This window comes from Lissotriton helveticus, chromosome 7, assembly GCF_964261635.1.
Source record: "Lissotriton helveticus chromosome 7, aLisHel1.1, whole genome shotgun sequence".
In the NCBI taxonomy this organism is placed as follows: Eukaryota; Metazoa; Chordata; class Amphibia; order Caudata; family Salamandridae; genus Lissotriton; species Lissotriton helveticus.
This window is the reverse complement of record NC_136068.1, coordinates 917,334,498-917,352,523: the sequence shown is the minus strand read 5'-3', so window position 1 is coordinate 917,352,523 and position 18,026 is coordinate 917,334,498. Positions and strand designations below refer to the sequence as shown.

General features: G+C 40.1%; 1 protein-coding gene across 2 annotated transcripts in view; it reads right to left on the bottom strand.

Moving 5' to 3' along the window:
* The window catches only part of ATP10B (ATPase phospholipid transporting 10B (putative)), a 563,398-nt gene that overhangs the window by 175,401 nt on the left and 369,971 nt on the right, over positions 1 to 18,026 (bottom strand). For both annotated transcript variants that reach the window (XM_078653419.1, XM_078653417.1), the window contains exon 4: positions 16,575 to 16,769. In XM_078653419.1, coding sequence (XP_078509545.1) covers positions 16,575 to 16,769 — 195 coding nt within the window. The remainder of the gene's footprint in view (positions 1 to 16,574; positions 16,770 to 18,026) is intronic.

Below are 18,026 nucleotides of genomic sequence, written 5' to 3'. Positions count from 1 at the left end.
TTTTCTAGCAGCATGCAGCATATTGCCAATGTAAACACCTCATCAATCACTATCCCCGCCATATTATGTCTCTATTTCGTCATCTAGCATATCACAGATAGTTCGCAGAGCATTTTTGTTAATTTGATTTTCATTCAGCTTCAACACCAACGACATACAAATATCAATAAAAAAATTTTGCACGAGGAAAAGAAAATGTTGCTGGGCTTCAGGTTACTAATCAGAAAAAAGCAGTATATTTGTGCAGCATCAACTAGCAAGAGGAACGTTAACCTCTCGAAACAAGTCTTACAACATAGCAGGAAGCAATTGAAAACCTTGAGCAGGGAATACGTGACCTCCACACCCAGTGTTCGGTCACTGACACGGTGCACCTACAACCAGGAAATGAGTTCACCCTTCACTCACTTAAGTGAGTGGCTGTTTGTGTTTTAAGGGACGCAGTATAAATATATCATTGCACTGTTACCAGTAAATGGGTTACAGCCACACTTACGCGGAAAAAGTTTGAAAGTAATTTACTTTTTACTGCTATGAGTGGAATTTCACCCACCACAAAGCATTCCGACACCCACTTTGTTTACCACACAATTGAAAACAGATGAAAATAAAACAAATCACTGTTCAATCTTTGAGTTGGAAGAATTCAGCCATATATGAGTAAAGTTTTAAGCTTAATTTAAGTGGGCTTGACAGGCAGATCTATTTCTAAGGCTAGTTACGGAATCGGCTGACCTGATGCCCACACAAGCATTACACAGAGAATCTAATCCTTAAGAAGTACCTACTTACGGAGACACGACAACACGAAAACTATCCTGGGAATTCTATGCAAAGTCCTGTTGTTGGAATCTCAGACGTACTATGACACGATCAGTTCTAAATAAATCACATTTCAGATATTCAAGGCATATAAAGTTCCATTCAAGTTTATAATTCAGATCATGACTGGATGGGTGATAACTGGATAAGCTCAAATGAAAGAGCATTATCTGTTTATCTAAAGCACAAAGACACAAGATGAAGAACAATACCCACAAACTGAAGCAGTCAGACATTCAATTTGAACCCAGACCACCATCTTCAGGGACCAGCAAAATTATTGAATGAAATCTGCCTTCTCTAAAGAAGGTGCCTTTGCAACAGTACCCTCGGCCATAAGATTGGTATCACTTTGCTGCATTTTGGAAGTCCACATAAACGTGTTACTGCCTCTAGGTATTACAGGATGCTGCTACGATAACACGTCTCAAGACTCTGATGTGAGAATTCATTTCTCTCAATAATCATGAATCGCAGATATTGCTGACTGGGGACAGCTAATATTTAATTAGGTTTTAGGTCTTTTTTTAGCTTAACCTAAAAAACATAGTCACAGCCCACTAAAATTATTTTTCCCCATCAGTCTGATTCGGAAGACACAGTTTTCCCTTTTCCTGAGCCTCAAGCAGACTTGACAACAATTCGAATGAATTCTTGCCTGACACCAAGATGGCCCCCACATGTTTAGTGTGCCATGAGCGTCTCTCGGCGCTATAGAGATGAGTTGTGTGATTCAGAAAACAGGCTAAGAGGATTCGGACCACTCATTGGCAGAAAATATGTGGAGAAAATGGACTGCCCATGCAGAAGTCCAATGATTTATAAGGGCTTCTGGCATGAATAAATTTACAAAAAATGTTGGACTCACAACTGTTGTCATTTTAGAAATGTGGTGTATCCCTTTATAATAAAATAGCCTCTACAGAAAAGGCTGTGAAGCACCAATATTTTCTTTTTGGTTTATGCATTTATTTAAGAAAATAGACAAATGCTTGAATCCAATCAAATTAATCCTGCATCAATCAATCAATCAGGAGTTTGTATAGTTTGGCTACTCGCCGGTGAATAAAATACTACAATGACATTAAACTCACTTGCTACAAACAGAGATGCTTCTGGAGTGTCCTTCCTTGGAATATTAACATGTCACCTGCAGACAGACCCAGTTTGGCTCTCTGCCCATTATATATGTAAATAATGAATGATTTTGATTTTAACGTGTTAAATATTAGGTATTGTTGTATAGCTCTTCTGTGAGTAGATATTTTATTAACGTTCATTTCATAGAATTTTGTGGATCTGTTGCCTTGTGGCATGAGCCCAGATTACAGTCATCATCCACAGTTGCCTTTCAGGGGCATGTGGAATCCTGGTAGAGTCCTTTTCCCCCGATCGATTCATCAGCCACTATTCACTCAGTGTGCAGTTTTCAAACGTTTTGATAAAAGGCTGGAAAACAATGTTCTCTTGCAGTTTTGCTCACATGAAAATAATAAATGCTGTAAAACACGGTTTTCAAAATGTTGGGAAAACACAGGAAAAACGTGCAAGGAGGACAAAATGAATGAGAAAACCGTAAACCTATTTATGAATTGTTTTCAGCACCCATAAAGTCATCTACATAACATATTAATAAATCAGTTGCAATGCTATAGGTCTCCATTTGGGAGAGTTTCACCATTTCGATGCGTCGGATGGCTCCCGACTGTCTGACACTACGGGTCGCGTGTGTGTCGGACGGCCGGGAGCCACCCGAATTGCGCATGCGCACAATTTTCCCGCACTGTGGGAAAATTTCGAGCGCTTCCAAAGGGTTAAACTAATGGCATTGTAAATGTTATATTAAACAGCATTTGTATCACGCACAGCTACTCCAAGGAGTGTCCCGGCGCGTGCCCCGCAGTGGATTAGACAAAAAGCAGAAAGCTATATAAAAAGAAGGGTCTTCAGTCTCTTGCTGAAAGCCTTAGGGTCACTCAGAGCCCGCAACTCCACCCATCCGTGAAAGGGGGATGCCACCGATCCTCTGCTTGCGAAAGCTGGGGATTCATGCCATAAGCTTGGTGGATGAATGGAACTGCCTAGCCGGAGTATAGAACCTGAATCTTGCTCTCAGATAGGTAGGGCCATGCCCATAGAGAGCAGAGTGACCAATTACCAGAGATTTAAACTTCACCCTTTCTCTTTCACCGGCAACCAATGGAGGCCACAAAGGCGTTGCCTAACGCTTACCCTCTAAGGGAGGTTCAAAAGTAGTCTGGCTGCAGCCTTCTGAACAACCTGAATTTTATTCGAAAGGTAGCCAGGCAGACCAATTTACAATGCGTTGGCATAATCAATGTGGGATGTGACGAAGGCTTGGGTGACCGTTTTCTTGCAGTAATGGGGAGCAGCGGCAAGAATCTTTTCAGTGCCTTCAGAATACCAATGTGTGTTCCCGATAAATTTTTGATCTGAGAGCCAGAGCACAATTTTTCATCAAACAAGATACCCAAGTTCGTAGTAGGTCCCCCGTGAGGAGACGGCAGGAGAGACTCGTCAGGCCCAAAGGAGCACCAAAACTGCAGAGGGAAGTTACCAAAAAAGAGGATCTCTGTCCTATCCTCCTTACACTTCAACTGGGCTGGTGTTAGCCACTGAAAGATTGCAGTCAGGCAGGTTTCAGCATAGGAAGAGCTGGACTCACTTTTGTTCCAGGAGAAAAGGAGCTGAGTATCATCAGCATAAGAGATGACTTTGGCTCCATGTTTATCTGTTAGCTGAATGAGGGGAGACACATAGATATTAAAAAACAGGGGGAAGAGACTTGAGGAACCCCCATAGTCAGATTCTGGGAGGCATCCGCAAAAGGCGGAATCCAGATTTGCTGAGTACTAGCCTCCAGATAGAATTAAAGCTAGTTGAAGGCTGACCCTATAAAATCAATTTCCCAAAGGCGGGCCAGGAGCAGGGCAGTGGAATGGTATTGAACGCCACTGATAGGTCCAAAGGGATGAGAGCAACCCTTCCCCCTGAATCTAAGGTTTCACGTATGGTCTTCGATATTTTAACCAGCAATGATTCCGTGCGGGTTGAAGATCTGAAACCAGATTGGACAAGATGAAGAAGTTCATTCCACAAAGCCTCGCACCATTCATGCGACGGTGCATGGACGGTACACAGTCAAAATATCGAGTTTTAAATTTCGACCTACCAAAATATCGTGTTTGAAATTTCGAAGGTACAGAATATCGATGTCAAGAATATCGTAGGACAGAATATCGACCCTAAGGTAAGTAATATCGAATTTATTTATATCGATGTAAGTAATATCGAAGTTAGTAATATCGATAGCATATATATCGATGTAACTAATTTCGATGTCACTAATATCGATATTTGTATTATTTTTATGTTTTTTATTATGTATGTGTTATATGTTTCTGTTAAATATATAAAAATTAATTTATATTATATGTGTATTATTTTTATATATTAATAAATTTATTTTTAAGTAAATTATATGTTTTAGTACCGGAGCGGGTTGTGGGTTTATAGGGGAATAGGGTGGGAAGTAATTTAATTGTAAATAATTAATGATTTTTTTATGTATAATTAATTTTTTATTTAATTATTAATTGGCAATTAATTATTTTAATTGATAAATTAATTATTGAATTGGTAATTAATGTTAATTTGTATTACATTTTATGTTTTAGTACCGGAGCGGGTTGTGGGTTTATAGGGGAATAGGGTGGGAAGTAATTTAGTTGTAATTAATTAATTTTTCTATGTATAATTTATTTTGTAATTACTTATTAATTGGCAATTATTTTAATTGATAAATTAATTATTTAATTGGTAATTAATGTTAATTTACATTAAATGTTATGTTTTAGTACCGGAGCGTGTTGTGGGTTTATAGGGGTATTGGGTGGGAAGTAATTTAATAGTAAATATTTAATTATTTATACATTTTTTGTTATGGATAATTAATGTATTAATTAATTATTAATTGGCAATTAATTATTTTAATAAATAATTAATTTCTTTAATTGGCAATTAATATTTGTAATTTGTAATTATTTTTATTCAGTAGAAAAATGCATAAATTAATTGGTAAACATTTTTTAAAACTTTTTTTATATTGTATATTGTTTCTTTATTGTTTTTTAATTGTGATTTAAATTTTAAAAATATATATGATTTTTATGATAAATAGTTTATTTTTTTATATTTATTATTTGGTGAGTAATATTTAATAATTATTATTTATTGGTGTTTGTTGTTAATTTATTGTCAATTAATTATTCAAATGTTATTGGTTTTATTAATTATTAATAGTTTTTTATTGATGTTGATGTATTAAAAAAATAATTATACATTATTTCAAATATAAACATTATTTATAAGTATGTTAAAATAAAATTCTACGCTATTAAACGCTTTCCCTACTGTTGCACCCTTTGGAGTTGGAATAGTAATTTTTCCCCCTACGCTATCCAAAGCTTTCCCTACTGTTGCACCCTCTGGAGTTGGAATAGTTATTTTCCCCCTACGCTATCCAACACTTTCCCTACTGTTGCACTCTTTGGAGTTGGAATAGTAATTTTACCCCTATGCTATCCAACGATTTCCCTACTGTTGCACCCTCTGGAGTGGGAATAGTAATTTTTACCCATACGCTATCCAATGCTTTCCCTACTGTTGTACCCTCTGGAGTTGGAATATTAATTTTTACCCGTACGCTATCCAACGCTTTCCCTACTGTTGCACTCACTTGAGTGGGAATAGTAATTCCCCCCCCTACGCTATCCAACGTTTTCCCTACTGTTGCATCCTCTGGAGTTGGAATAGTCATTTTTCCACCTACGCTATCCAACGCTTTCCCTACTGTTGCACCCTTTGGAGTTTGAATAGTAAATTTTCCCCCTACGCTATCCAACGCTTTCCTTACTGTTGCACCCTCTGGAGTTGGAATATTAATTTTTACACGTACGCTATCCAACGCTTTCCCTACTGTTGCACTCACTGGAGTGGGAATAGTATTTTTTACCCACCCGCTATCCAACGCTTTCCCTACTTTTGCACTCTCTGGAGTGGGAATAGTAATTTTTCCCCCTACGCTATCCAACTCTTTCCCTACTGTTGCACTCTTTGGAGTTGGAATAGTAATTTTACCCCTACGCTATCCAATGATTTCCCTACTGTTGCACCCTCTGAAGTTGGAATAGTAATTTTTACCCGTATGCTATCCAATGATTTCTCTACTGTTGCACTCACTGGTGTGGGAATAGTAATTTTTACCCACCCGCTATCCAACGCTTTCCCTACTGTTGCACTCTCTGGTATGGGAATAGTAATTTTTCCCCCTACGCTATCCAACTCTTTCCCTACTGTTGCACCCTTTGGAGTTGGAATAGTAATTTTTACCCTTACGCTATCCAAACTTTTCCCTAAAGTTGCACTCATCGGAGTGGGAATAGTAATTTTTCTCCCTACGCTATCCAATGCTTTCCCTACTGTTGCAGTCTCTGGAGTGGGAATAGTAATTTTCCCCCCTACGCTATCCAACGTTTTCCCTACCGTTGCACCCTCTGGAGTTTGAATAGTAATTTTACCACCTACGCTATCCAACGCTTTCCCTACTGTTGCACCTTTTGGAGTTGGAATAGTAATTTTTCTTTTTACGCTATCCAAAGCTTTTCTTACTGTTGCACCCTCCGGAGTTGGAATAGTAATTTTTACCCATACGCTATCCAACGCTTTCCCTACTGTTGCACTCACTGGAGTGGGAATAGTAATTTTTACCCACCCGCTATCCAACGCTTTCCCTACAGTTGCACTCTCTGGAGAGGGACTAGTAATTTTTCCCCCTACACTATCCAACGCTTTCCCTACTGTTGAATCCTATGGAGTTGGAATAGTAATTTTTACTCTTACGCTATCCAACGCTTTCCCTAATGTTGCACCCTCTGGAGTTTGAATAGTAATTTTTACCCTTACGCTATCCAATATTATTTATATTTATTTATGTATTTAATATGTTACATAATGTTGTCTTTCATTAATTTATAAAATATTGAAAGTATATTTAATTGTTTTTATTTATTAAATATAATTATGTATGTTATTATTTTATGAGTGTTGATGTATTTGTAATTTATAGTATTTGTTAATATTTTTTAATTAAAAAATGTATATATTATTATTAATTAAGTATATATTATATATTGTATGTTTAATTTTAATTAAATGTTTAATATTAAATATGTATTATTTATTCATTTTAAACATTATAACATAATTTTAAACACGTTTAAATTATATAAGTATTATTTACTTAATTTAACTTTTTTTATTTTACAAAAAAAACGATATTTTGAATTACGATATTTTTAACATCGATATTTTAGTTTCGATATTTTTGTACTTACCATGTTGTAGATAGGGTGTCGATATACTTGCCTTCGATATTCCAGCGTCGATATTTTGTCTGTCGATATTCTGACCCTCGATATTCTGTCATAGATTCGCATGGACACTGATCTCAGCTTTGGGGGAGAGATAACCGTGCCAGAATGGGCAATATGCTCAGCATAGTAAAGGCTTTTAGCTTTAAAAATGGAAGCATAGTATTTCTTTTGAGCCCTTTTAAAAATCACTCTATCCTCTGGACTACACTTTTGTCTCCATTTGTGATCAAGCTTTTTGCACTGTTGTTTCTCTGTTTAAAGGGGGCCAGAAAACCAAGGCTTCGTGGTGGAGTTCCTATTATGCCTAGGCTGCACAGAAGAGGTGAGATGATCAACCACTTTGCTGATCCAGCTATTTATTATACCTCCCAAGTGCTTCCTCAATTTCTCCTGACAGTACGGGAATTGACTCAGCTAAAGCTAAACTATATTCACTAGAGTCGATCTTATTAACAGCTTGCCCCTGTTGGCTATTGGCATACTAGCCTGCTTTGGCCTATTCGGAACTTGCCAGGTGAATTTGATCAGGAATTGATCCAACTAAGTCACCAGCAAGGGGTCCTCCATTAATAGTTATATTAGAGCAAACAAGATCCAAAATGTGGCCGCCCGATGGGTGGGTAGAGTGACACATTGTTGCAAATGGGCTTGATTCATGGAGTGAAGAAACTCCAGCATATCCCCAGCTTCTTGATTATCCACATGGATGTTGAGATCACTGAGTAAGATAAAATGATGATAGCGAAGTGCCCGCAGGATGATTACATTGTCCAGGGCTTTGAGAAAGGTACCAGCTGGACCATGGAGCCTGTACACCAGGGTTCCCCCTAAGGTATATTGTGGGGGGACGCTGATACAAAAATCCAATGCTTCAGATTCAGCCAGTTCCCCAAACTCATTCCATTGGCAGTTCCAATGTTCCCTTAACACCACTGTGACTCCACCACCATGCAATATTCTCTGATCAGCCCTGATTATTTTAAAACCGTCTGGGATGGCCATCTCAATCATCGGACCAGCGCTCTCAGATAACCAAGATTCGGTGAGGAAAAGCACATCAAGAAGCCCATCACTGAGTAAATCAAAGATGTCCTGTGCATGCTTAGACACAGAGTGGGCATTAATCAAGGCCGCCTTCAGTAAGTGCTCATATTGTCAAGGTAAATTGTAAATGACAATGCTTTTTATTTTTCTGTTTTGATATAAACACATAAACAAAAGGCATTGTCATTTACAATGCCAGTGGCTCAAACTCTTGTAAATTGCGAGACCGGTTTTATTTAAAAGAAGCTGCCTCCATTGTCCCGGGCTGCTTAGAAAGTGAAAGTGCTCATGGCGTGCTGACTGTTGCAGGAACGCATTTCGTGCCTGCAGTAGGAGAAACTCATGAAATAAAATAGTACTTACAGACTAAATAAGACATACCGTGTAACAACAGAAGTAAAAGGGCCAGTTCTCATGGGATGTTACAAATGAAGACAAGTCAATACGAAGGAGGGACTAGCAAGCCTATTAATGAATCAGAAGCCAGCATTTACAAAGGACAATGATACAAGCCTATGAAAAATATGGGCGGAGAGTGGGCGAAGCCCATACTCTAATACAGAGTGCCTTGCAGTGTAGCGCTTCTGCTGCCCAGGCTCGACCTAAAAAACTGACTTTCAATGACATTAAACTGTGCCCTGGAATAATATTGGAGTTTCTGGAATTATGTGGGCTAAAATTGGAGATTCAGGAATAATTAAAGTCAGAAGAGATGACAGGGCCTTTTGAGAGTGTGATATTTTTGTCAGACCACATTTGGGAAAACACAGGGCAAGCAAGTGCTACTGGGCCACAACTTTAGTGGTCTGGATCCATTTGGCTATGGAGTCCTGTTGTCCATCCTACTATAGCTCAGTTTATTGGACGATATACACCCTTTCCACACTTGAATTTCACAGCATAAGTGTGTGCAGTCAAACGCTTTTCAGTGAGGTAGTCTGGGGGTAGAGAGTCTGAACTCAAACAATAAACATAGAAGTTCTTTCATCACATCAAAATTAGATAATAAACACAAGTTATGCTAATCACCACAAGGTTGCATACTATTGTTTCTACAGTTATGATCTACACATAAATCAGTAGACTTGAGGAAAGCACAGGTGCGGGTTCATTATGGGTGCAGATGAGCAGCTTCCCTGGTTTCTGTTACCCATAGTATAGCACAGTCAGGCGGGTCCCCAGACCAAAAGCACACACAGCTCTTCCAGCAAGATGCACACACTTCTGGTGCTGTCCCCTCATATCTGAGAAACTAGCTGTCTAACAGACACCCTCCCCGGATCTCAACAGTTTAGTACTCAGCGTAGCACACCCCTCTCTGTTTAGGTCTCGTGACCTATCAATGCGCATGCGCATTGAGCGCAGCGAGACTATAGGGCTTTAAACAGAGTTTAACTAACTGTGGCGATTTGGTGCTGTGCCCGTGCGCTTTTAGGTCAATGCGCAAGCGCATTGACCTAAAATGCGCGTGCACAGCATCAAATCGCCAGCCATCTGCCATCTGTTCCCCAGCAGCTCCGCCCCACAAGCTTCCCTCAGCGTGCGCTCTGGCTCAGCCGAGCCGCACTCCTCCCACACCTCTCACACACAAGTGAAGCTTCACTTCAAAGGCCCCCGCATTTCTCCTCCCCCCTCCCCACAGCAATGCCGGCCGTACTTTCACTTTGACGGCCGCAGGCCGTCTCTCGTGTTTTTCCTCCTCCCTCCCAGTTTTTTTTTTTTTTTTAAACTTGTTTGTGTTGTTGCTTATGCCGGCCGTACTTTCACATTGACGGCCGCAGGCCGTCTCTCGTGTTTCTCCTCCCCCCTCCCTGTTTTTTTTTTTTTTTAAACTTGTTTGTGTTGTTGCTTAGCGCCTTTACACTTTTTGAGCAGCAACGGCACTGTACAACTCCTCAAGTAATCATATTAATTACTTTAGTGAAACCCACATGCGTGGCCGGTGTTTCTTCTTTTTTTTCCCTGTTCTGTCAGCAGTCTTCCACCCACCACCCCACCGCTATTGGCTGCACCGGCTGTGCCTGGAAACCTCATAGGTATGTGGGACTTTATTTATTTCTGAAGGTGCTCTTTTCGCTATTGGAATTTCCCTTCCAATGGTTCCTGTCAAACCTTTGAAAAATAGATAATTGGGAAATTAAATCGAAGCAATGTTTTCCCGTTTCCCCTTGACTATTACATTTGTGTTACAATCCAGTTCTGTGGTTGTCAAAACGTGTAATTTCGCATGAAAATCTCACTGCAGCTTCAAAAGTTAATACATATTCCAAAGAAAGCATCTTTAATTGCAGTATTTTGCACACATTTGCAGGAGAGTCGCCTTTTGAATCGACCATTAAGACCAGATAAAGTTCCTGCTTCTCGACCGCACTTTTAGTGTAACCCTGAAACACAATGCGATCTGAAATCTACCATGTAATTCGTAATGAAGGGCTGTCTGTTTAGTGACCAACGGAGCATAAGTCATGACGTGACACCTCCTCCCTGCCTGTTACAATCCAGGGCAGCCACACTGCCGGACGAGCGATTAGTGCCGCAGAGCATCAGAGCATCATACATTGTGTAAAACAATACCCGACAATGTTCCATTTAACACATGACATGCGCGTGTCACAATGGACATCCTCAAAGAAGACAAAGTTCTTGGATAATTTATGTTGCAGAAGATTCTCCTCTGTCCTCCTGTCCGTTTATTTGATTCAGAATGCAGAGCTGTTCAGTGTGTCCCCCATCGCCAGAGGACAGCGATGCAGTGAACCTGGGGGCTGCCGAGGTCGGAGTCTTCACTCAGGCTAGACCCCTGGGTACATTGAAGTGACCACCCACAAAGCACCCTGTGGCAGTATTCTGGTAGTGTGAAGGCTCCGATTCAACGCCTGGCTTCAAGTTTAGAGCTTCAAGACCTTCTGGAAAACCAGAAATGTAGCTTTGTTACTTTGGAAGGGCACGCGTTTCCTTCCTTCATTCAGCCTCCAGTAGTTATATGGCCTTTCACCTTGTCAACAAATGAAAAGTGTAAAATGCGGGTTTTCTTATCTTAATTTATTCTGCCCCATAGCTTAAAGCGCTATGATGAATCAGTGAGCTTGAAGGACACACAGACAGCATAAAGGAAGTCTCCAAATTACCGAGTGCTGCCAGTGCATATAGGCTTGATAACTGCTCAGCCCTATAGTGCTCATCTTCCGAAAGTCTCAGATTGCACTTGGCTCACTCACAGTGAAGTATTATTTTTATGGTTCCTACTAATTTCACAAGAATCTGGAAGATGATCAACTTTGACCTAAACGGTCAGTGTTTTTTGTTCGGTTGGAGTGCAGATTGGGAATTTTAAGAGCACTCAACAGTCCTCAGTCCTGGTGCGCAGAAATGACCGAATCTTGAACAGCTTCCTGGCATTCCCCAACTTGTAAGAGCCTTCTTGCAGACATGTCTAGGTTACTAATTTAAGGTGAAGTATGTTTCAGTGGACAGAAGGCTTCAGGGATACTTCAAGATGAGTTGTATTAGTCACAGATGGAGACAACGCCAGAAGAGAGAACTTGGTAAGAAACATATCTTGCAGTTTTCTAATCATAACACTTAGTAACAGAATTAAGTATGGCATGTTAATCCTACAACTGAAAGCGAGCTGCAAATCGATGGTTACAAACATCGTTAGGTAACATTTTCCTTTTTGCATATGTATGGTTTCAGCGTTTCAACCATTATGTTCGAACTTTAGTAGTTTTTCAGCACAACATATTCCATGTTATTCATATTGTTTGAGACTTTTGGCAGTATGAATTCCATTTTAGGGATATGCTAAAGCTAGTTAGTAACAGAGGTACGTATTTGTAGTTCTGGAATTTAACACCAAATGTCGACTTATGCTTTTTATGTTGTGAACATTTGGAGTGCCATTGATGGCAGTAGAATACTAATGCATTTTATTCAATCCTCTTAACTATAAAGTAACTTTACTCATTTACGTTGTAAAGCAATTATGAAAGGAATTTCAGGTTCCTTTTTAAGAGCTGGCCATATAGCATAGCGCTTTATCTTCTAACTAAAAAAAAAAGATTAATCTTTAGGATTTACCAAGTTTTTTGCGCAATCTGTTACTCTTGCCTCGTCCGGTGTTATTTACCCAGCCTCCGCGGGAAAAACATTTATAAAGCCAAATGACTCTTGCTCATGCACTAGCTGTTTGACTTGGTAAATGTTTTTTAGCCATGTTGTACAGAAGCATGGCTGCTGTGCAGGATGGAAAAGTAAAAAAATAAAAAAGCACTCTGATACAGCCAGCGTTGACTGGGTGAGCTTTTTTTCTTCTTTTTTTTTTAAACTTTGTTATGCTATGCTGCACAGCATCTGTGTGAGATGCTTTACAACATGTCTAAAAAAACAAAAAAATTATATTGATTTGAGCTGATTCAGTCCTAGTTCCCAGCTACTGAAATACAAAAAAATCCTTCTTTTGCGGGGAAATTCTAAAGATGGGAATACATGAAGATTATTATCTCACCAACTTTTGATGAACTCTCCCACCCCCACTCTTATGTTGGTCTCCTTCCGGACCCAGCTATTTGACGATCTGCCTCCACCCCACCATTGCGATGATCTGCTTCTACCGTTAGGAGCATGCTCTCCCATCTGTTAAGTGTTATTCCCTCTATCTGCATTTTATGTGCACTGTCCGCCTAAGCGGGTTGTGTGCTGCCACTCCAATTTTTTGATGTACACAATTTCCTTGTTAATCAGTTTGTCCCCTTTTTAGGTCTCGCCGGTCAATGCGCTTGTGCATTGAGCTTGCGAGAGATATTGGGGCTTAACCAGAGATTAACCATCGGGCGATTTCATGCAGTTCACGTGAACACAAGGATGCGCATTCTCGCCACATTCACTTTTTTTAAGTTCTTTCATTGGCTCTTCACTTTGAGTCCTCCCACCCTCTCCCTGTCCAGCGCACGCCTCCCCCAGCGTGCGCTCGGCCTCAGGAAGGCCTTTCTCCTCCCCTAATTATTCACTTCTCGTTTCTCCTCCCCCCTCCCAACTTTCACAGCCGCCAGGCCGTGTCTCGCGTTTCTCCTTTTATTTTTTTTAACTTGTTCCTATTAACCTGGCTGTTGACATGGGGGTGATCCGGTTTGCTTGTCGATTCGCTTGTGTGCTCATAGTGAAGCCCATCCACGAAACATGCAATTTGGAAGCAGACAAGGATCACAATTCTGTCCATTCCCTTAACCTTTCAAGACAAACATACTTCACTTGGGCTTGCTTTCTTACTTCTATTCCTCCCATTCTCCCATCCTCCCTACTCCGCACCACCACAGCACCACTTGTTCAAATATGTTCCCAATGTTTCAAGCTTTATTACAAGTGTCACAAAAAGATGTTAAATAATGCTATAGGTGTCACATTTGCAAATTCTATAGATATTGGAATTTACAATAACAAAATTAATACATTTGCTATTATAAAAACATAAACATAACTTAAAAAATGATTACATTTACAAGACCAATAGCTCCAACTTTTCTAATGCGAGACCTATTGCATTTCCAATGCTTGTTTTGAAGAACTAGGAACTAGAAGCAGGAAGCTTAATTGGTCACATGTTTATACACACATCGCGGACGGGGATGTTGATTACATTGCCAAAGCCCAGATACTGGTTTGGGGTGGTTCCTTTCCGTATTTCAGGATATTACGGTAGCAAAGACAGCATTTGAAAAAAGTGTTACCTCTCAAAGCAGCCAATGGCAATGTAGGCTCCATGAAGGAGGACCCAAAACATGTGCACAACGTCATGTGAAACCTCTGCACCTGGCTGTCATTAGCCTACCTGCAACAGCGCTCAGCGAGAGACTAAAGTGGCAAGTCCTACCTAGAAGCTTCCATACCTCTAACAATTGAGTCTGCTGTCTCGCCCCATTGCCCTAACGTTAACCCAAATGGCAGTGCTCATGAAGGACTAATCAGCAATCCCATGATCAAAAGGTCTTTACAGAATTTCTAAAGGCAGCCCTGTTCCCATCCTCTCACACTTCTGTGTCTATGCTAACACCCTCCAGCTAAGGAATGCAGGCAATATACTTTCACTATCTGGGGAGGCTGTACTACATCCTCCATCTTGGGGCAATCCAAAATGGATCCTGCTGGTGGTCTCAGCAATCTAACACTTACGTCCAAACGGAGTGCTGCTGTCATACACATGTTACACAGCATACAATTGAAAGCACAAATAATGAGGTGCTCTGGGTGACTCATACATGCACAACTTTACACAAGTCGGGCTATTAGGCGCCAAACGCCTCCTGAAATAGAGAAAAAAGATCTCTTCATTGCTAGAATTAAAAAAATGGTAAGTTGTCACCAATACTTAATGCCATTGACCTAGGCAGCAGTCCCTTGTCATGTAGAGGGCATGCTTGGTGTACCCCTACAGGTCTCAAAACCAGGACTTGAACCTAACAGTCAATGGACAGGGCTAGATCTCAGTGTGCATGCAGGATTACCATATGTGCTGGGCAAATCTGCTTTTTAAATACCACATATCATATGCAGAAGGGTGACTCAGGGCACCTGTTTACCATGTATGCGACATTCCTATCCCAATAATCTTGTTTAGGTAATTTCATGCCACCACATGCACACTAACATACAGAACTGATGTACACATATCTGATTAGAGCAGTCTTGTTCCCCTAAGCTGCTTTGTGGCTTAGTTGCCCAGAACATGGTTTTGGACTGTTGTAAATCTGCATTTGGGTCTGGCTGAATGAAAGTGAGCTCTCCATTGTTGGAAGTTGAGTTTCTGGTTGACTCAGGTATGCACTTAAGCCAGACAGAACCCACCACTCTAGTCAGGGCAAGTAAGTAAAAACACCAAACATAACCTGTGCTCACCCCCGGTAGCTTAGTGCAGAGCAGTCAGGCTATCCCCAGAGGCAATGTGTAAAATGTTTGGGCAACACACTCCCATCAGTAACACAATATTTACACCACAAAAGAGACTCCACACAGGATTATATGAAATATATTGTACATAAATCATAGATCATGACTCAAAGGCTGTGCAAATCATGAAATGCCTGACATCCTACTCATTATCCTGACAGGGCAACACTCTAAACAATATGCAATATACATCAGGGCATGAACTATAAAAGGTTATAACATATAGATATATGAATCATAACTTCGGTGTATACTGTTCAAATCCTGGCAAGGTAAGGCAAGACTACATATGTGATAGCATCAGGGCATAAAAATGCTGCAGTTTGTAAAATGCATGAATACCACATTAGCCTAAGTAAGGTAAAGTAGGTTATGGTAAAACATGTGAATCACAATATAAGCTTCTGACAATGGAGGTCACAGTGCTCCTGCGCTTCTATTAGTCTTCATATAGTAAACCACACTCTTCCTTGAAAGTGACACTTTATTTGCCTGAAATTGGGATTGGGACGTTACAGTAATATCACTAAATCCCAACAACCTCCAAGAGGCCTCCGTTGAGGACCTCTCAGTGAGGCCGCAGGCATGGGCCTATAACGAGTGAGAGGGCCTTTAACCACAGGCCCGATGCAGAAGGGCTATAAGTGTATTAGAAGATTCCACCCACTGAGCATAGAATATTCTAAATTAAAAAGGAAGAAACATGAAGACAAACATTGGAATGTTCATGGTCTGGGCTTATACCAGCCATTATGAGCCCGGAGCTACTCCATTGTCTTAAATTGAGCTCTCAACATTCCAGTGTTCTAAGATCTGTTTGATTTTAAAATGTTACAAATAAAGTACTTCACATTTTAAGTATTTCCTTTCCAGCATTTTTTCTCTCACTATTTTCTCACTTTGATGTATAGAATTGTCTTAATTCAAGAATGATCAGCACCCTGAAAAAATTATATTTGGTGTCTATTTTTCTTATTGTATGATGCTCTAATGCACTCATGTGCACTTTATACAATACATAAAAATATATTCTGTGCCGCTGACTAGCTTTGCAAGGCATTGATTTCCACGCTTAAACTTTATGAATGTCACCCATCCATCCTATTCATCAATGTTTTAAGTAAGAACGTGTGAAGGAATAATTTCATGACAGCGTTAAATAAACTATGCACCTCTTCATTTTGCTCTTCTTGAAAGTAATGTGTGTTTATTTTAACAGCTACATCATCCTCTATCAACACAAAGGCATATTTCTTACATAAATCATATCACTGAAAAATGTTAGGCTTGGGACGGGCAAAGTTAACTTACTTGTGGTACACTGTTGTTTTCAAACGATTGATCCTCCTGTCTACCAGGTACCTCTTGAGATCTTCCAAACCATCCTTGACAGCAACAACCCCAAGCACTATGGCCAGGGGGATCATGGTGATTTCCTTATGGAACACCTGCACCGCGGGCATCCAGTTCAAGATGGCGAGGAAAAGGAAGTACACGTTGGCAAATCTAGAGAATGAAAAGACGAGAGTCATTGACAGCTTTCTTGTGGAGCACAGCTATATCAAAAGTTGCAGAGTAATTATGGTAATTCTTTTGAAATCGCATTGTGAGCAGTTTTGTTTATACTTCCCTTGGCTATAAGGGCCACAGTGTGACCACTAGCCCTATCTGCTCCATTTAAGAGGAGTCCCCCAAAGACTCACATCATGAATACCATGTTAGGAGAGACTCTCAATTTGACACTTACCTTACAAAGAATACCAGTTAATGAAAACCTGCCCTGGGCCTGAAAATCTTTGGAAGAACTGAAGTTTGGGGCGGAATAGTGCGCTTCTGAGAATGCCTTCGATATGGCTCATTTCTTATGAAATGTAAGGTCTACGGGTGATAGAAGTGCATTGGTATGTTTTTGGAGGTATGGGTACCCTATGACTTGGTGGATCAGTTGTATAACCCTAAAATGCATTAAAACACTACACATGCCTTCACCACGCATTTTTTACTCCGCATTTTTTCACCATGCATATACTTTTACAATGCATGCCTTCGTCATGAAACCGTATTTAAGGTGATATATATATATATATATATATATATTCAGTGAAAAAAAACAAAGGTTACAGAGACATTTTAGTTAGGCTCACATTTCACTCATACAAAACCAGAGAAATTGAGCAGTTATAATTACATGAACTAAATATAACTTACGCCCCTCGCAGAGTGCCTGTTATGACCTTACATATTGCATCACTCATGACATGGTCAGTTTGGGCTGTAGTCATGTTAAAAATTCTTATTAGACTTAACATGGGAAAAACGTGTTTGGGACCCACCCCCCCTTTTTCTCGGGCCCCGCTGGACGGGCCACTCTCAAACTTTCCAGACACACCCTTACCCAGCCCTAAACCCTAAAAATACTCTTACCACCGTATATCCCTAAACCCTAAAATACCTTTACCATCCTATACCCCTACCAATCCCTAAACCCCTACCCAATTCTACACCTAAAGCTATTTCACAACCCTAAACCATATATATACATATATATATATGAACAAAAGCTCGCCAAACGCCCACGGCGCCACCAATTGTTAGTTCAAACTGGAGAAATGACGAAGAGTGGAGCCCGATTCTGATGCCAAAACAAAGGTGTCTTTATCCGTGCAGATTAAAGCTCAGCATGCCGCCATATATATATATATATATATACACATACACACAGATATACCCCCTATTTACACACACACACACTAAAACAAATAC